The sequence below is a fragment of the Rhinolophus ferrumequinum genome, chromosome X (genome assembly GCF_004115265.2).
Source record: "Rhinolophus ferrumequinum isolate MPI-CBG mRhiFer1 chromosome X, mRhiFer1_v1.p, whole genome shotgun sequence".
Taxonomy (NCBI): domain Eukaryota; kingdom Metazoa; phylum Chordata; class Mammalia; order Chiroptera; family Rhinolophidae; genus Rhinolophus; species Rhinolophus ferrumequinum.
Window position 1 is genome coordinate 79174527 of NC_046284.1, and position 21505 is coordinate 79196031.

Below are 21505 nucleotides of genomic sequence, written 5' to 3' on the forward strand. Positions count from 1 at the left end.
GGCACCGCTTGCAAAAATCTTCACCCATTCAGTTGGTTGCCTCTTTATTTTGTCGATGGTTTCTTTTGCTGTGCAGAAGCTTTTAAGTTTGATATAGTCCCATTCATTTATTTTAGCTTTTACTTCCCTTGCCTTTGGAGTCAAATTCATAAAATGCTCTTTGAACCGAAGGTCCATAAGTTTAGTACCTATGTTTTCTTCTATGCAGTTTATTGTGTCAGGTCTTATGCTTAAGTCTTTGATTCATTTTGAATTAATTTTGGTACATGGTGACAATAGCAGTACAGTTTCATTCTTTTGTACGTGGCTTTCCAATTCTCCCAGCACCATTTATTGAAGAGGCTGTCTTTCCTCCATTGTATATTTTTAGCTTCTTTGTCAAAAATTATCTGTCCATATTTCTGTGGTTTTATTTCTGGGTTCTCAATTCTATTCCATTGGTCTAAGTATCTGTTTTTCTGCCAATACCATGCTGTTTTGATTATTGTAGCCCTGTAGTACAAGCTAAAGTTCAGGGAGTGTGATACCTCCAGTATTGTTCTTTTTTCTTAAGATTGCTTTGGCTATTCGGGGTCTTTTGTGGTTCCAAACAAATCTGATGATTTTTTGTTCTATTTCTTTAAAAAATGCCATTGGGATTTTGATGGGGATTGCATTAAATCTGTATATTGCATTGGGTAATATAGCCATTTTAACTATGTTGATTCTTCCAATCCATGGGCACAGAATGTCTTTCCATTTCTTTGTGTCTTCTTCAGTTTCTTTTTAAAATGTCTTGTAGTTTTCAGCATATAGGTCCTTCACATCCTTGGTTAAGTTTATTCCTAGGTATTTTATTCTTTTTGCTGCAATTGCAAAAGGAATTGTTTTTGGTATTTCTTTTTCTGAGATTTCATTGTTAGTATATAGGAATGCAATGGACTTTTGTACGTTGATTTTGTAGCTGGCAACTTTACTGTATTCGTTGATTGTTCCTAATAGCTTTTTGGTGAAGTCGTTAGGGTTTTCTGTATATAGCATCATGTCATCTGCAAAGAGTGATAATTTAACTTCGTCATTCCCAATTTGGATGCCTTTTATTTTTCTCTTGCCTGATTGCTCTGGCAAGGACTTCCAACACTATGTTGAAAAGCAGAGGTGATAGGGGACAGCCTGTCGTGTTCCTGAACGTAGAGCAAAGGGCTTCAGTTTTTCACCATTAATTACGAGATTAGCTGAGGGCTTGTTATATATGGCCTTTATTATGTTAAGGTATTTTCCTTCTTTACCTATTTTATTAAGTGTTTTAATCATAAATTGATGTTGTATCTTTTCAAATGCTTTTTCTGCATCAATTGATGAAATCATATGATTTTTGTCCTTTATTTTGTTTATGTGATGTATCACATTGATGGATTTGCGAATGTTGAACCATCCTTGTGCCCCGGGGATGAACCCCACTTGGTCGTGATGAATATTCTTTTTAATGCATTATTGTTTTCGATATGCTAGAATTTTGTTTAGGATTTTTGCATCTGTATTCTTCAGAGATATTGGTCTGTAGTTTTCTTTTTTTGTGTTGCCGTTACCAGGTTTTGGTGTCAGGGTAATGTTGGCCTCATAAAATGAGTTAGGGAGTACTGTCTCTTCTTCAATTTTTTGGAAGAGTTTGAGCAGGATTGGTATTAGATCCTACTTGAAGGTTTGGTAGAGTTCAGTAGTGAAGCCATGTGGTCCCGGACTTTTGCTTTAGGGAAGCTTTTGGATGATTGATTCAATTTCGTTACTGGTGATCGGTCTATTTAGATTTTCCAGTTCTTCATGGTTCAGCCTTGGAAGGCTATATGTTTCTAAGAACTTGTCCATTTCTTCTAGGTTATGGAATTTGGTGGCATATAGTCCTTCATAGTATTCTTGGATGATCCTTTGTATTTCTGTGGTGTCCGTGACAACGTCCCCTTTTTCGTTTTTCATTTTGTTAATTAGTGTCTTCTCTCTTTTTATCTTAGTGAGTCTAGCCAAGGGTTTGTCAATTTTGTTAATCTTTTCAAATAACCAACTCATTGTCAGATTAATTTTTTCTATTGTCTTTTTCTTCTCTATTTCATTTAGTTCTGCTCTGATTTTTGTTATTTCCTTTCTTCTGCTGACCTTGGGTTTAACTTGTTCTTCTTTTTCTAGTGCTGTAAGGTGTAACATGAGGTTATTTATTTTGGATTTTTCTTGTTTCTTGAGATAAGTCTGTAATGACATAAATTTCCCTCTTAAAACTGCTTTCGCTGCATCCCAAAAATTTTGATAGGATGTATTTTCATTGTCATTTGTTTCTATGTATCTTTTGATCTCTCCTCTAATTTCTTCTTTGATTCAGTCGTTCTTTAAAAGTATGTTGTCTAATCTCCATGTATTTGTGTTTTTTCCTGCTTTCTTTTTGCAGTTGATATCCAATTCCAAAGCCTTGTGATCAGAGAATATGCTTGGTATGATTTCAATCTTCTTAAATTTGCTGAGGTTGATTTTATGTCCCAATATATGGTCTATCATTGAGAATGTTCCATATACACTAGAAAAGAATGTATAGTCTGATGTTATAGGATGAAGTGCTCTATATATGTCAATTATGTCCATTTCATCTAGTGTGTCATTTAGGGCTGCTATTTCGTTATTTATTTTCTGTTTGGATGATCTATCCATAGCTGTCAATGATGTATTTAAGTCCCCTAGTGTAATTGTGTTTTGGTCAATTTCTCCCTTTAATTCTGTTAGTAGTTGCTTGGTATATTTTGGTGCTCCCTGATTGGGGGCATAAATATTGATGACTGTTATGTCTTCTTGTTGTATAGTCCCCTTTACCATTATGAAATGTCCATCTTTGTCTGTTGTTATCTCTTTCACCCTGAAGTCTGTTTCATCTGATATCATTGTGGCTACACCTGATTTTCTATGGATACGATTTGCTTGGAGTGTCAATTTCCACCTTTTCACTTTGAGTCTATGCTTGTCTTTGTAGCTGAGATATGTCTCTTGGAGACAGCATATGTTTGAGTTTAGTTTTTTGATCCAATCTGCTACTCTGTGCCTTTTTATTGGTGAGTTTAGTCCATTTACATTTAGGGTGTTTATTGATATGTTAGGGTTTCCTATCATTCTATCTTTAGTTTTCTGGTAAGATTGTGTCTCCATGGTTTCTTTGCCTTTTTGTTGTTTTCTATTATTTCTGTGTGATAGTATTCTATGATGTTTCCCTCTGTTTCTTCTTTTATTACATTATATATTTCAGTTTTGGATATTTTTGAGTGGTTACCATTAAGTTTATGTAAATGAAAGTTTGATATTTAGAGTATTCCATTTTCTTAAACATGCTTACTTTATCCATTCCCATATTCCGTTTCAGGCCTTTACTCTCCCCCTTTTTATGTTTTGGTTGCCAGAAATTGTCCCTGTTGATGGTGGTCAAATAGGCTCCTTTAGTATTTCTTGTAGTGCAGGTCGTGTATTAGAAAATTCCCTCAGCTTCTGTATGTCTGGAAAGGTCTTTGTTCCTCCTTCATATCTAAAGAATATCTTTGCTGGGGATATTATTCTTGGCTCATAAGTTCTCTCTTTCCATAGTTTGAATATCTGATATACCTCCCTCCTGGCTTGTAGAGTTTCTGCTGAGAAATCTGATCATAATCTAATGGAGTTTCCTTTGTAGTTTACCGTTTTCTTTTCCCTGGCTGCCTTGAAGATTCTTTCTTTGTCTTTGATTTTAGACAGCTTCAATACAATGTGCCTTGGAGAAGGCCTATTGGGGTTGAGGTAATTAGGTGTTCTATTTGCTTCTTCGATTTGAGCATCTAGTTTTTTTCCAGAACTTTGGGAAGTTCTCATCGACTGGCTGTTTGAATATACTCTTTGTTCCCTTCTCTCTTTCTTCCCCTTCTGGTATGCCCATTATTCTTATATTGCTCTTTCTGACGGAGTGAGAAAGTTCCTGTAGAGTTTTTTCATTTCTTTTAAGTCTCAAGTCTCTTTCTTCTTCCATCCATGTCATTTCCAGGTTTCTATCTTCGATGCCACTGATTCTTTTCTCCATCTGGTCAACTCTATTTCCTAAGCTGGCTATTTCATTCTTAATTTCTTCTACTGAGTTCTTAACCTACAAAAATTCTATTAGGTTCTTTTTTTTAAATTTCAATCTCTTTGGTAAAATGCTCATGTTGTTCTATGATTGTGTTTCTGAGTTCATTAAACTGCCTTTTTGTATTTTCTTGTGCAGGGAGACTTTTGTGGATTTATAGCTGTTTAATTTGTTATAAATTCCAGGGGAGACCTCCAGAAGCCATTTTGATGACGTCTATCTCCTCTAATTGTTTTTGACAAACATCCCTGGGGAAAAATCAGTTCACCATGCTCTAGGTATAAGTCAGGTCAAATAAAGACAAGCCCTGTGATTCAAGTTTTCGACGGAATTTCCGTACAAATCAGAAAATGAAAATTTTATGGAGATGGGACTTTGGAGGAGCTCTAAACCCATTCTGATTCCTCTATTGGCTTCTAGATTACTAATTCTCCTGGCTACTCTAATTGTGATGCAGTTGGCTTTCAAGGCCACCGTGAATATGGAGAGGGGAGATGCGAACAGGGCAAATTAAAATTCCATATTTTCTGTTCTTACCAAGTTTCAGTCATTTATTTCTTGTTGTTGGTTTATGTTTTGTTTTTTTTTGTTTTAGAATACACACTCCTTGAATTATTGCAAGTCTTTGGTTAATTTCTAGAAATCTTAAAAACTTAATTTTAACAATCTTTGTTCCTGCTGTCATTACATTTATTGACAAGCAGATTTGGGGGGGGGGGTCTTTTCTCTACAATTTCTGTTGACATCACCCATAACTAGTATTTAAATTTATGTAACTGTCAAAAGATTTCATGTAATGAAGGTTATTAAATAAACTTTTGCATATTTGGAGTTATTGCTGTGCATTGCCTTTTTTTTGCAATTAAAGTTCATTGGGTGACAACTGTTAGTAAAGTTACATAGATTTCTGATGTGCAATTCTGTAATACATCATCTATATCTCATATTATGTGTTCACCACACAGTCAATTCTCCTTCCATCACCATATATTTGACCCCGTTTACCCTCTTCTAGAGCCTTCCCTCTTACCCTCTATTTACCCCTAAACTATTGTCTATGTCTCTGAGTTTTTCTTCTTTCAGTTGTTTTCCTCTTTTATTGTTTTCTGTTTATATATCACATATCAGTGAAATCATATGGTTCTCTACTTCTTCTGTCTGACTAATTTCGCTTAGCATTATAATCTCAATATCCATCCATGTTGTCTCAGATAGTACTATTTCTTCTTTTCTTATGGCCTAATAGTATTCCATTGTGTATATATACCACAACTTCTTTACCATTCATCTATCGAAGGACACTTTGGTTGTTTCCACATCTTGGCCACTGTATATAAAGCTGCAATGAACATTGGAGCACACTTGTCTTTATGGATAAATGTTTTCAGAATTTTGGGGTAGATACACAGCAGAGGGATTTCTGGGTCATATGATAATTCTATTAGTAATTTTTTGAGGAACCTCCACACTGCCTTCCATAGTGGCTGCACTAATCTGCATTCCCACCACCAGTGTATGAGGGTTCCTTTTTCTCCACAGCCTCTCCAACACTTGTTTCTATTTGTCTTGTTGATGATAGCCATTCTAACTGGCTTGAGGCGTTATCTCCTTGTGGGTTTTTTAATGTTTGTTGTTGTTGTTTTAATCGAAAATATTTATTTTACTGGTTTTTTCCAAACTATGAAGTCTAATTTATTAGATCAAACATTTAAATAGAGACACACTTGCAGCTACATCTAGAATGGTGTTACATAACTAGGAGAGTTAGATTTTAAAATTTAGAGGAACACAAATCTCTTCTTTTAGACTTTTCCTCTTGATTAAGATATTCTTCTTCAGGCAACTGTGTTTCTTTTCTTTTAATTAAAGTTTATTGGGGTGACAATGGTTAGTAAAGTTACATAGATTTCAGGTGTACAATTCTGTATTACATCATCTATAAATCCCATTGTGTGTTCACCACCCAGAGTCAGTTCTCTTTCCATCACCTTATATTTGATCCCCTTTACCCTCATCTACCACTCCCCGCCCCCGTTACCTTCTGGTAACCACCAAACTATTGTCTGTGTCTATGATCATTGTGGTTTTTATTTGCATTTCTCTGATTATTAGTGATGTTGAGCATTTTTTCATATATCTATTTGCCATTTGTATGTCGTCTTTGGAGAAATGTCTCTTCAGGTCCTCTGCCCATTTTTTAATTGGATTGTTTGTTTTTTTGTTGTTGAGTTGTATGAGTTCCTTATATATTTTGGATATTAGCCCCTTATCGGAGGCACTGTTTGCAAAAATCTTCTCCCATTTCTTTGGTTAACTCTTTATTTTGTCGATGGTTTCTTTTGCTGTGCAGAAGCTTTTAAGTTTGATATTGTCCCATTCATTTATTTTAGCTTTTACTTCCCTTGCCTTTGGAGTCAAATTCATAAAATGCTCTTTGAACCAAGGTCCATAAATTCAGTACCTATGTTTGCTTCTATGAGTTTATTGTTTCAGGTCTTATGCTTAGGTGTTTGATCCATTTTGAATTAATTTTGGTACATGGTGACAGACAGATAGCAGTCTAGTTTCATTCTTTTGCACATGGGTTTTCAATTCTCCCAACACAATTTATTGTAGAGGCTGTCTTTTCACCATTGTACGTTTTTGGCTTCTTTGTCAAAAATTATCTGTCCATATTTCTGTGGGTCTATTTGTGGGTCTCAATTCTATTCCATTGGTCTGTGTGTCTGTTTTTCTGCCAATACCACACTGTTTTGATTATTGTTGCCCTGTAGTACAATACCTCCAGCATTGTTCTTTTTTTCTTAGGATTGCTTTGGTTATTCGGGGTCTCTTTTTGTTCCATACAAAGCTGATGATGTTTTGTTCCATTTCTTTAAAAAATGCCATTGGGATTTTGATGGGGATTGCATTCAATCTGTATATTGCTTTGGGTAACATGACCATTTTAACTTTGTTGATACTTCCAATCCATGAGCACAGAATGTCTTTCCATTTCTTTGTGTTTCTTCAATTTATTTTAAAAATGTCTTATAGTTTTCAGCATATAGGTCTTTCAATCCTTGGTTAAGTTTATCCTTGGTATTTTATTTTTTTTTTTGTTGCAATTGCAAAAGAAATTGTGTTTTTTTTTTTATTTCATTTTCTGTGGTTTCATTGTTAGTATATAGGAATGCAATGGACTTTTGTACGTTGATTTTGTACCCGGCAACTTTATTCATTTATTGTTTCTAATAACTTTTTGGTAGAGTCTTTAGGGTTTTCTATATGTAGCATCATGTCATCTGCAAAGAGTGACAATTTAACTTCTTCATTCCCAATTTCCTTTTATTTCTTTCTCTTGCCTGATAGCCCTGGGTAGGGCTTTCAATACTACATTGAAAAGCAGAGGTGCTAGGTGACAGCCCTGTCGTGTTCCTAACATAGAGCAAAGGACTTCAGTTTTTCACCATTAATATGATATTAGCTGAGTCTTTGTCATATATGCCCTTTATTATGTCAGGGTATTTTCCTTCTATACCTATTTTATTAAGTGTTTTAATCATAAATGGATGTTGTGTCTTGTCAAACGCTTTTTCTGAATCTATTGATATAATTATATGATTTTTGTCCTTTATTTTGTTTATGTGATGTATCACATTGATGGATTTGCGTATGTTGAACCATCCTTGTGCCCTGTCGTGTCCAGCGCAACACAGGCCTTGAGAGAACGAGAAGGGGCGGCGAAGCGTTAAGAAAGAAACAGAAATCAAGAAAGTTGTGAAACGGGCCCAAGGGTCTCCCAGCCTTAAAGGACTGAGAGCCCCAAATCGGGCCGCCTTGTGGTTTTTATCGATGAACACACAAGGAAGTAGTATTGTTTTCTCCACGGTCTGTGAGTCTCATACATCATACCAGAAAACTGATTGAAATCGATCACCCTTTCCTGCAAACAGCCGGAATAGAAAGTCCCATGATGTCTTAACAATTATGGTATGTGCCTCCCCAGGGACAAATCCTTTATGCTGAAACTTATTGATAAGAATAGAAGGAGAACTGATGTTATCACATCATTGACTCACTTCCCAAGCAGGTTGTGGGAAGGAATATAGCCACATAGGCAGAAGCTCTCCCTAGCCGGGGGAAGGTGGGTGGCTGTGCCCACCTCTATCGACCCCGTGAGTTCTCCTGGTGGTCCACATTTGGTTCTGCCTGGCTTGGGTTGTTTCTCCCGTGAGGAATCTTACCCGTCATTGGCTGACCAACCATCTTTTGGGGGCCAAACAGAGAGACATGTAGTGTAAGCACAAAGGTGAAGCAAAGTCCCTGAAAAGAACAGTCTCACGGACTCTTCTTTCTTTAAGGGTAGGCACGAGGGGACAGACGGTTAGGCTGCTGTGTGACAGCAGTGCCCCTGGGATGAACCCCACTTGGTCGTGATGTATAATCTTTTTAATGTACTGTTGCATTCGATTTGCTAGAATTTTGTTTAGGATTTTTGCATCTGTATTCATCAGAGATACTGGTCTGTAGTTTTCTTTTTCTGTGTTGTCCTTGCCAGGTTTTGGTATCAGGGTAATGTTGGCCTCATAAAATGAGTTAGGGAGTACTGTCTCTTCTTCAATATTTTGGAAGAGTTTGAGCAGGATTGGTATTAGATCCTCTTTGAAGGTTTGGTAGAATTCACTAGTGAAGCCATCTGGTCCCGGACTTTTGCTTTTGGGAAGGTTTTGGATGACTGATTCAATTTCCCCCTTGGTGATCAGTCAGTTTAGATTTTCCAGTTCTTCATGATTCAGCCTAAGAAGGCCATATGTTTCTAAGAACTTGTCCATTTCTTCTAGGTTATTGAATTTGGTGGCATATAGTCCTTCAAAGTATTCTTGGATCATCCTTTGTATTTCTGTGGCATCTGTGATGACTTCTCCTCTTTCGTTTCTGATTTTATTTGTGTCTTTTCTCTTTTTATCTTAGTGAGTCTAGCCAAGGTTTTGTCAATTTTATTAATCTTTTCAAAGAACCAGCTCTTTGTCGCATTCATTTTTTCTATTGTCTTTTTGTTCTCTATTTTATTTAGTTGTGCTCCGATTTTTGTTATTTCTTTCCTTGTGCTGACTTTGGGTTTCATTTGTTCTTCTTTTTCTAGTTTTTTAAGGTGTTACGTGAGGTTATTTATCTGGGATTTTTCTTGTTTCTTGAGATAAGCCTGTAATGATATAAGTTTCCCTCTTAAAACTGCTTTCGCTGCATCCCAAAAATTTTGGTAGGATGTATTTTCATTCTCATTTGTTTCTATGTATCTTTTGATCTCTCCTCTAATTTCTTCTTAGACCCAGTCGTTCTTTAAAAGTATGTTGTCTAATCTCCACGTATTTGTGTTTTTTCCTGCTTTCTTTTTGCAGTTGATATCCCATTTCAAAGCCTAGTGATCAGAGAATATGCTTGGGATGATTTCAATCTTCTTAAATTTTCTGAGGCTAGTTTTATGTCCCATTATATGGTCTATCCTTGAGAATGTTCCATGTACACTGGAAAAGAATGTGTAGTCTGATGTTCTAGGATGAAGTGCTCTATAAATGTCAATTATGTCCATTTCATTTAATGTGTCATTTAGGGCTGCTATTTATTCATTTTCTGTTTGGATGATCTATCCATAGCTGCCAATGATGTATTTAGATCCTATATTATAATTGTGTTTTGGTCAATTTCTCCCTTTAGTTCTGTTAGTAGTTGCTTGGTATATTTCAGTGCTCCCTGATTGGGGTTGTAAATATTGAGAACTGTTATGTCTTCTTCTTGTATAGTCTCCTTTATCATTATGAAATGTCTATTTTTGCTTCTTGTTATCTTTTTTATCCTGAGTTCTATTTCATCTGATATCATCATGGATATTCCTGTTTTTCTCCGGATACCATTTGCTTGGAGTGTCACTTTCTACCCTTTCACTTTGAATCTGTATTTGTCCTTGTAGCTGAGATGTGTCTCTTGGAGACAGCATATGGTTAGGTTTAGTTTTTTGATCCAATCTGCTACTCTGTGCCTTTCTTTTGGTGAGTTCGATCCATTTACGTTTAGGGTGATTATTGATATATGAAGATGTCCCATCATTGTACTTTCGTTTTCTAGTAAGACTGTGTCTCCATTGTTTCTTTGCATTTTTTTGCTGTCTATTATTTCAGTGTGATGGTAGTCTATCATTTTTCCCTCTGTTTCTTCTTTTATTATGTTACATATTTCAGTTCTGGAATTTTTTTTGAGTGGTTACGTTTGTTGTACGTTGTTTTCATTATTTTTAATGTCTGCAGTGAAAACAAGTGCTTTCCAAAAAAAACTAGTATTAATGTTGACTGAAATACAAAATCCATTATATATATATATATATATATATATATATATATATATATATATATTTAGGAAATAACCCCTAGATAATACGTGACTCACGAGAAATCATTTTAACCCAACTCATCATTATTTAAGTACAAGTCAGGGCTAATATAACTGACATAAAATCAAATGGATTTTAAAACTTGGATCAGCTGAACTTGGTGGTAGGTTTCTATGAATATGTCATAGGCTACAACAATATAAAGAGCAAATATTGAATTGATTTTTTTTAATTTATTTTTTATTAAGTTTATGAGGGTGACATTGGTTAGTAAAATTACATAGGTTTCAAGTGTACAATTTTATAATACATCATCTATATATTGCATTGTATATTCATTACCCAGAGTCAGTTCTCCTTCCATCACCATATATTCGATCCCCTTTTCCCTCCTTACCCTCTGGTAACCACTAAACTGTTCCCTGTGTCTACGAGTTTTTGTTGGTCTTGTTTGTTTGTTGCTTTCATTTTTATATCTCACGTATGAGTGAAGTCATATCATTCTTGATGTGTTCTGTCTGAGTTATTTCGCTTAGCATGATAATTAAAACCTACCATGTACATAGCAATGTGCAAAGTGTTGGGATTGGGGAAAGCAGAGAGATACAAACATGTATTTGAATGGTTCTTGCCTTCAGTTGAGCTCAAAGTTTAGTGGGGTAGAAAGACAAACTTGTAACAAACGAGGGAGGAAGTGAAGTGGGAGAAGTAGAGGAGAGAGAATACTGAGTGTGAAGAGCATTACTCACTATTCTTGACCCTACCGTGGTCTTTCACACTTCCATACCCTTTTATGTGGTATTCCATCTGGCCAGCGTGTTTTCTACAATTTCCTTATCCTTTCCCCGACGAACCCTCAAAGCCAGCTCAAATTTCACTTCCTTGCCTCATATAACAAAATTACTTATTCCCTCCTTGGTATTCCCTTATGAACAACATTATGAAGACATATTACATAGTTCTGTAACTATTTATGTTTGTCTCACCTAATAGAATGTGAGCACCTTATACGGCCATACTTGTTTTAGAACTCTCAGAACCTGGAACAGTGCTGTGCACAGATTGTGCAGAGATGGAGTGAAAAATTAGAATTTCCTAATTTCAAAGATCCAAATTGACATTTTTTTTTTTTTATAATATGGAAGGGCAATTTTTGGATATCCTCCTAGTTGCAATGTGTAGATAAGAGAGGAATGCAAGCCCAAGAGAAATACTACTTTGACATTGTGTTTCAACAGTATAGCAACCTACCAAGTCTGGGGATATGAAAATAGGTTAGATGGAGAACTGGCATGGAACTTTCCAGTTTATAAGCAGCTTTTGCATCTGTTTTGCATTTAATCTTTACAAACCCCTATGAAACAGGTGTCATCATTGTTCTCAATTTACAGGTGAGGAAACTATGGCTTAGAGAGGTATTATAATTTGCCCAAGATCACACAATTAGTCACAGTAGAGTTGGGACTAACACTTCAGTCTCCTGACTCTCGTTCTCCTATAGTTGTCACTGCTTATTAAGAGTTTCATACCTCTTTCTGCTGTAACCAATAATAACAATATCTTATATTTGTACAGTTTTACAGCTTATAACGTACTTTCATCATACATGTTATTGTTTGATCCTCACACAAGTCCTCTCAGCAAACACATAAGAGTATCCCCATTTTCCAGGTGAGAAAACAGACTCATAGGTGAGCTGACTGCATAAAGTCACACAGCTCTTGTAAGTAGTAGAAGGAAGATTTGAACCCATATCTCCTGACTCCAATTCCAAATGCAGAAGTCTTCTCACTATATTCGGTTCTCCTATTCTTGTTTGGAACCTTCAAACATCACCAACACCCTACCTAGGCTCATGGAACAGCCAGGAGAGTGCCTATGGCATAACATAGCTGACATATTATTTAGTATAACATATTGCATTATTAAGCATTCCTTATTCAGAAAGTCTCTGAAATATTTTTAAATTGTTTCTTATGAACTTCATTGACCACAGAAATGCAGTGCTGCTGAGATAGAACAGAGTAGCTGTTGAAAACAACAATAACACATAACTGTCTGAAGAAGTAAAAACAAATAATGTGTTGGTTTAAATAAGGAGAATTAAGACTTATGAGAGTCTCATGACCTCTAAGACTGTTCCACTCCCCCTTTTCCTTCTATTCCCGTTTGCCTCCCAATACCTTTCGGATTTCTTGGAGATCTTTGGGACTAATCAGGCCTAAGTTGATGACATCACGGCTGCAATACTGCAGCTACCCCTCAGAATTGTCCTGATCATTGATCCTTTCTCATTTTAGTCTAATAATTTGATATGAAGAAATAAAATAGGATATACTCTATTCCAATCATTTTTCAAAGCAATCAAATTGGAGAGAATCAAGAAAGATCGAGCTCAGTATTATTAACTGAATGTGATGCTCAAGATATGTTTATTGCTGATTAAGTCATAAAACAGGCATTTTTTTTCAGTTTACTGGAAGTATAGAATAACATAGCCACATTTCACTACAGCTTTTAACCAAGAGTCTTAGGGGTGGAAGTGTGTGGCACAGAAAGAAAAAGAGAGAATGAAGAGGAAGGAGAGAAAGGGGGAAAGAGGAGAAAAGAGCAGAGAGAAAGAGATAAGAAACTTCATCAATGAGTCAGAGAAGTGGGCGTGTTTTCTCTGGAGAAGCCACTTTAATAAACAGCTCCCCAGCCGTCACTAGTGACCAAAGAACACGTAGTCACTGCAGTTCTTCTAACAGAGACCATCTTCTGTAGTGTATGATGCAGCTTTCCCACATGAATTTCAACTGATATTTTTCCAGACCTTCTTTATATAGCAAGAAGAAACTAGTAAGTATATAACCTACAGCTTTCTTGTCCTTCTGGAAGGTTGAGCACTAGAAATGCTTTTTCTATGGGAGATTGAATCCAATATAAATTCAGGTTACATTTACCAATGTGGTTTTAATTAATTTGAACAACAAAGAGTCTGTAGTGCAAGGTGTTTTAAATGTGCTATGGACATAAGTCCTTCCTAATGCGGTAAATGGTGATGGAAAGTAGCAGGAACGTGAGCTCCAGTTCAAAACCTGGGAATAATGGGTCTTGAAATCAAATCATTGTGTGTCTGTTATGTTTGAAATCCTAGAAGGATGAATGGATAATGAAAATCAACAGACTATTGTTTTCCTATAAACATTTTGTCTAAAGCTTCAACATTTGATATGGGGGCAGGGGATAAGAATTAAGGTCATTTAATCATACAAAGCTGTGAATTGATATCCTAAATTTTAAGTAAGCTCAGTTATGCTTAGTTCTGGTGGTGACAATGTTTGCTGTGACACACATCATATTGAGAATGCATTGAAGATTAAAAAAAAATTAAAAAAGAAAGAAAAAGCCACTTTGTTTTAGAGGGTAGTGTAAAAATACATAGACAGGCTGAAAAGCATATTCTCATTGCTTGAGGGAAATCTCAGTTTTACAAACCATAGAAAATATGCTATTTCTCATACTTATTTTTTTGCTAAGTGTTACTACCTATAAATCAAGAGCGCATGAACAAGTGGGTGTAATTGGAGATTGAGGAAGCAGTGAAGCAAGTCTTTATCACTTCTATGATATGATTGCTGTATGTAATTCATTTAACATAAATGAAAATGGAAACATCTGGATTTTGGATTTTCTCAGATCGCCTTCATGTGAACCTTTTACATTTTAAGAATCAGTAAAGGTTTCAATCCCCTTTGCCTCCCAAGCATTGAGAAAGCTTACAAATTATGTTTCTCCCTGGGATTTGTGTGACTTCTTCAGCTGATGTACTTGACACAGGGAATTAAAGGTGGGCTATATAAGTCATAACTACCCAAATGTGAGTTGTGTAGATAATGATGTGGCCCTGTTGATTGAAAGTGTGTATGTTAAAGCACTTAGACAACCCTAATCTGCAATGGAAATGTAAATGATTTTTCATATTTTATGACTGTTACTAACGTTTCATAATAACTTTTATTTTTGTCATTTTTAAAGTAAAATATGATGGATTGATACAATGTAGATTTGAATTTGTTTTCTTTAAAGCTAATTCTAAAAACAATGGTGCAGTTCAAAGAGTAGAAACCAAGAAAAGAGCTTAGTATTTTTATGATGACTAAACTATAGTCACTTCTCAATTACCTGGGCCCCACTAAAAATCCCACACAGTAGATAATTTTTGATATGTGTATTTTCTTTGAGGATGCATACTATTTAAAAAATTTTTAGAAGGGACAGGGAAAGGCAGTTGTCTAACTAGGTGTTCCTACATCTCTCTCAAAACATGACTTCATAGAGCACAGATTGGGATTCAACAACTCCATAAATAATAAAGTGGCTTAACCACATGTAGATAATTGAGAATTTACTATTCTGTTCTTGACTTGGCATCTGCTGGATAGACTTTGTCGTACATGGATGGATATTGGGCTTTTTTGAACATTTCCAATGGTTTTGGCTCAGTAGATGTGGCAAGATATTTCTATCTCATACAGGGTGTTTGGCATATTTTGGTAAAAAAAAAAAAACGAAGCAGAATTTTTAGTAGAACCTGAAGATTGATCTTGGAAAATTGTTTTGTGCAAATGCAAAATGAATGAATTCTGTTTCCTAATAGAAAGATAGGGGAGGGGTATAGGAAGAAAGTACACTGAGCAGACTAAATGGTAAGGAGAAGACTTTTTTTCCCTTGGTGAAAATTTCTTGAGGTCACTATTGGCAGCTTTTGCCTGCTTATGTTTCTCTGCTTTTTCTAGATTCAAATGCAAGTTTGCAATTATTGGCTTAATTGTATTAAGCAAATTACAGGCAAGCTTTGTACTTATAACACATGGCTTTCTGTAACAAAGCTCCTAACGTCTTAAAACAAATTATATCCAATCTTATAATTTCATCTAACTAATGTGATTTTCCAAAGTATGCTAGTATTTAATGCATTCATTTGTGATTTTTTTCAATCAATAATAATGAAAGATAAAACCCTTTTCAACACCTATCATAAGTAGCTGCTGGAACATCATCTTTGAAACTTTTCGCCCACTCCCTTTTTGGGCAAAAGTAACTATTTTCTTTTAGCCATCTTCAATGCTTTTATTTACCACTGCTCACCAGTAATGTTAGGCATGAGGTGTTGACTAAGGGCACAATGTCATATTAATATTTATATATCTATAATTTTAAAAACTCTTCCCTGCCCAGCAAATTGTTACTCTTTCCTTTAAAGCTCAACTCTAGGGAGCTTCCTTTATAGCTCCCTATACTTTTTAAAATTATAGATGGCATACAATATTATATTACTTTCAGCTGTATAACATAGTGATTTAACGTTTATATACCTTACGATGTGATAACCACACTAAGTCTACTATCTTTCACCGTGTAAAGTTATCATAATATTATTCATTAGATCCTTTTCACCTTTTTCACACATGCTCTCACCCTCCTCCCCTCTGGCAACCGTCAGCTTGTTCTCTGTTTCTATGAGTCTGTTTTGCTTTGTTTTGTCTGTTCGTCTTTTTAAGTTTGTTTTTTAGATTCCACATATAAGTGAAATCATGCAGTATTTGTCTTCCTCTGTCTCTTAATTACTTGTCACAGTTTGTAATTGTGAATTATGTAAGTATTTTATAGTTGTCTCCACTCCCCACCACAATCATTATAAGAACCTTAAAATCAGGGTCTGTGTCTGTTCTTTTCTTTTTTTAACTTTTATTTATTTATTTGTGTTTTTCCAGGACCCATCAGCTCCAAGACAAGTAGTTGTTTCAATCTAGTTGTAGAGGGCGCTACTCACAGTGGCCCATGTGGGGATCTAACCGGCAACCTTGTTGTTAAGAGCACTGCTCTATTTCCATCACCATGTATTGGATCCCCTTTACCCTCATCTACCGCCAGCCTCTCTCCTTTTCCTCTGGTAACCACTAAACTATTGTCTGTGTTTTTTGAGTTTTTGTTTCTTCATTTGTTTGTCTTGTTGTTTTTAGTTTTATAAACCACATATCAGTGAAATCATATGGTTCTCGACTTTTTCTGTCTGATTTATATTCTGACTCTGGGTGGTGAATACACAATGTGATATATAGATGATGTGATACAGAATTGTACACCTGAAATCTATGTAACTTTACTAACAATTGTCACCCCAATAAACTTTAATTAAAAAAAAAGCACTGCACTCTAACCAACTGAGCTAACCGGCCTCCCCCAGGCATGTCTGTTTTTATATTCCTAGCCCCTAACAGGAAACCTTGGCACATAGTCAGCTCTAAGTAAATGTTAATTGATTACGTCATTAATAAGTCAAAAAATGACTTCAAATATTATATCCTTCTTTAATCCTTTCCTAATCCCTTTAACCACCACCCCCATCTACAACCCAATGCACAGAATTGAACATTCCCTCTTCTGTATGTCAATGGAAATTTTCAAGTAAATTGAAGGACAAACCAACTATACATCAGGTTTACCTGGGACATCCCCAGTTTATGCCTATTGTTCTGACATAAAAATAATGCTCCTTTCATTCTTAAAATTGTCCTAGCTTAGACTACAATTCAATGGTAACCCTGTATAGAATTGTGTTTCAGCACTTTCTAGGGCCCCTTCTGGCCAATTTTTATTAGTTTGCAAGTTGTCTGAGGACAGGATCAGTTCTGGTTTCTCTTCCTAGACCCCAGTCTTAACACAGTGTCTGACATTCAGTGACTGTTCTTTTGCATAAAAAGATATTCCTGCAATCTTTGCCTCAAGAAGGTTGCATTGTAAAACAAAACAAACACAAAAATACATGATACTTATACACCTACATAGTTCCTAGGCCAGAAAACCAACATTTTTTTAAAAAACTTCACTGCTTAAGGCTTTGAACAGCAAATTGAAGTTTATGTCTAAGTCACTTATTTCTCTTCTACTTTAGGTTATTGAGTAGGTAAATTTCACAAAAATAACTAGTCATTTCAATGAGGGTTTTCTATGTTGTAGGATTTCCCCTGAGTTTAAATTTGCTATTGTATATCTATGTGAACATGGTAAAAGTGCTCACACCGATGTCAATTTGGACAGAATGAAAATCAAGTAGTAGAGAAGGAGGAAAACATTCTATGGTCCAGTAGCTAAGAGCAGTAAAACGTGTTTTTTATAGGTACCTTTCGTTTGCCAAGAAAAATATACATTTAGTCTTATAAACAGTTGTTTTTAAGTGATTTTGGAGCTTTGAATAAATGCAGAGTGGGAAATCTCAATGTTCTAGAATTATTTTGAAGAGAATAAACTGTAAATCAGATAGTAAATGTGGAATTTAGAAAGAAAATAGTCTTTAAATTTTGAATAGCAAAGATTGATGGAGAGGTAAAAGTGAAATGGGTGTCTATGTGTTGGCTAACTCATTAAGGAAAATGTTGAAGTCACAAGTGGTAGTATGATCATTAGAGGAGTTATTATATGCTGCCTGAATGCCAGTTCTGAGATGTCAATTCTGTGTGCATATGATATTTCCAAATGTGACTCTCCTAGGTAAGCATGCAGTTATCCATATTATCCTTAGAGCTATTGGTAGCTTTTCTTCTTGTTTGTATAAATAGGATTGAAGTGTAACTGGAAAGCCCTAGTACACTGTTTACATAGATAGTCTGGTTTTTAATTAGTGAGTACAGTTGCTATCCAAAGAGCTTGTCAGTGCTCACAGCTCTACAGCCTTGCCTTGCAGTCAGTCTTCTCCTCCTCCTCCTCCTTCTCTTCCTCCTCCTCCGCCTCTCCCTCCTCCTCTTCCTACCCCTCTTCCTCCTTTTCTTCTTCCTCTTTCTCCTTCTTCTTCTTTTTCTTTAAAAAACTACAACCAAACCCCTGGTGGTGTCTGTTGCACGCTTTACATATATTGAGAACCTACTATGTTCTATTCACTTTTCTAAGCACTTCTGTTACTCATCACATGTAATCCTTACCCTGTGAGCTAACTGTCAATATCCTCATTTTACATGTGAGGAAACCAAAGCTCATATTGAAGGAAACACTTTGGCCAGGTTAGAACCTGCAGGGACAGATGAGTTAGGTGAGAGAAGTTTAGAAATAAAACTGTCCCTTATTCTCTTCTGTAATTAATATTCTTCTTAAAATGTTCTGGTTTCTCATGCAAGTTGGGTTGATTTTCTTTTTTTTTACAATGCAATAATTACAATTACAATAAATAAAAATAAAAGAGGCTGCAGATACAATTCATGAGTGGGCACAAAACTATTTTCTTATCTGGAGCACACCTCTCTATTTGTTACCCTTACAGCCTGCTTCAATCGCTTGAAAGCAATTTAAATGGTTTTCTAATTTCCATAGTAGATGGGGTCCCTAATATTTTGCAAAGAGTAGTGCTGGAGAGCTTGTACTCTACAGGAGTGTAGCTCAGCTTTATCAAGAAGGATCTGATGTGGGATCTGGAAAACTTACCTGGCAGAAAGGAAGAGAGAGAGTCCTTTCAAGGATATATATATTCCTGTACCCTGTTGAAATGCCACATTTCTCTTTTTCAAAGATGTTGAGATAAGCAGTTAACTTTAGCTGTGATTTTTTTGTGTGTGGGAATTACAGCATTATTGCCACCAATGAAAGTCATGTCTAGAATTAGAGACTCTTTATATTTTTAATGTAAGGTGAGTCTAACAGTTTTAAGCAGAAAAATAAAATGTCAGACAATGTGTAGCTTCTTAGGAAGAAGCCTCTATATTCTAAAATGTTTTACCAGAATTTTACTAAATATGATTGTGGTATGTGTATTCATTTGTAGAGACTGGTAACATCTGAACATACCAAACCGAACAGACAAACTCTTGCACCATCGCTACCACTAAATTTTACCACGAAGAAATGCCACTGTACGTGGATTCCAAACAGGCTAAAAAGAAAAAGAGCTGATTAGATCTCATACCCATTGAACGGGATGACGGCCACAGCTGCAGTGGAGACAACAAAAATGAAGAAGAGTGCCTCCAAGGAAGAGAAGCAGCAGCCTAAGCAGGACAGCACAGAGCAGGGCAATGCTGACCCTGAAGAGTGGATGAGCTCTGAGAGTGACCTTGAACAGATGAGCCTTAAGAGCGGTAGCAACAATGACAGTAACTGCCAACCCGGGGATGTTCAGTTAAAGAAAAAGGAAATTCCTTCCAAGCCTCACCGCCAGCTCTGTAGATCACCCTGCCTAGATCGTCCAAGCTTCTCCCAGAGCAGCATTCTACAGGATGGGAAAATTGACTTGGAAAAGGAATACCAAGCCAAGATGGACTTTGCTCTAAAGCTGGGCTATGCAGAGGAACAGATTCAGTCAGTGCTGAACAAGCTGGGCCCAGAATCACTTATTAATGATGTATTGGCAGAGCTTGTCAGGCTCGGGAACAAAGGTGATTCAGAAGGGCAGGTCAACTTGAGTCTGCTAGTGCCTCGGGGGCCCAGCTCCAGAGAGATTGCAAGCCCTGAACTGTCTCTTGAAGATGAAATAGACAACAGTGACAATTTGAGGCCAGTTGTCATCGATGGAAGTAATGTGGCAATGAGGTAAGACTGGTATATTTTCTTTCTCTTTCTTTAAAAGTGCTCGGAGCTCATAGAAATTGTCTTCCTTTGCAGAACACTATAAGAGCCCTTGGTTGTTGTCTGTGGCTTGTGCTCCTTTAAGTGAACAGAGATGATTCTGCCCTGTCCTTTTTTCTCTCATTTGAAATTGTTGCCAATTTGTTTTCAGGTGTTTGTGAAAGTAGCTTAGACATCAGTGATGCTTCGGAGGAACCATAACCATTCAGCTTTTGTTCCTCTAGGGGTTCCCTCTCCCACCTATACTTGGCTAGACCAATCATCCTGAAAATATTGCTTTTACTCATATAATGTAACTTGGGGACATACTTGGGAAGTTGCAGTAATTTCCAATTGCCATTCTATCAAATTTGGCTTTATGATCTGACCTTTGCTTCCTCCCATTTGATTGCATCTCTCACACATACTGCATTTACATCAGTCTCTTTAACAGTCTCCATGTAAATTATGCTGATTTCTTCACCCACTACTTGTGTTCATGTCATTTCCCAACATAGGAGTGACCTCTTCCTTATCTTCATACCCTTCCAGATGTACCACCTCCACAAACACCATTCTGACTTTTCTGATCCCAATGATTACCTCTAAGCTGCAGTACTTACAGTAGGCTGAGTAATAGCCCCCTAAAGATGTCTACATTCTAATCCTTGGAATGTGTGAATATGTTATCTTACATGATAAAAGGGACTTTGCAGATATGATTGAGTTAAGGATTTTGAGGTAGGGGAGATTTCCTGGATTATCAAGGTGGGCTCAATGTAATCACAAGGGTGCTTATAAGAGGGAGGGAGGCAGCAGGATCAGAATGAATAGTAGATGTGATGACAGGAACAGGAGGTAGAAGTGATATAACAAAGGAGCCATGAGCCAAGGAATGTGGGCAGCCTCCAGAAGCTGAAAAAGGCAAGGAATGGATTCTCCCCTGAAGTCTGCAGAAAGAACATAGCCTTGCCAACACCTTGATTTTAGACTTCTGACCTTCTGGACTATAAGAGAATAAACTGGTGTTACTTTAAGCCACTAAATGTGTGGTAACTTGTTACATCAGCAATAGGAATGTAATACAGAACCAAGAGTGCCTTTATAGTTTATTCCAACTCTCTCATATAATTTTTTTTTTTTTTGCTTCATGTCAGAGAGCCTTAAGAATCCCTTCTATTGCTCAAATGAGTTGTCATCCAGCCTTGGCTTAAAAATTCCTAGTGATCAGGAGCCTACTTTCTATTGAGTCCATTATTGCTTGATGAGTTCATTAGAATTTGTAGACTATACACAATCAAAACAAAGTAAAAAGCCTTAGACTAACAAATTTTTCATTTGACTATCCCATCGTTTTTGAGGGCAGAGACATTATTTTCTGCTTCCTTTTCACCTCCTTCCCACCCACTGCCTACAGCACGTAACACACTAGTATTGGATGCTCCCACAGAGATATGAGG

General features: G+C 36.3%; 1 protein-coding gene across 2 annotated transcripts in view; it reads left to right on the forward strand.

The window, feature by feature from the left end:
* The window catches only part of ZC3H12B (zinc finger CCCH-type containing 12B), a 289375-nt gene that overhangs the window by 247978 nt on the left and 19892 nt on the right, over positions 1-21505 (forward strand). For both annotated transcript variants that reach the window (XM_033118169.1, XM_033118160.1), the window contains one exon: positions 19267-20030. In XM_033118169.1, coding sequence (XP_032974060.1) covers positions 19420-20030 — 611 coding nt within the window. In that variant the 5' untranslated portion in view covers positions 19267-19419. The remainder of the gene's footprint in view (positions 1-19266; positions 20031-21505) is intronic.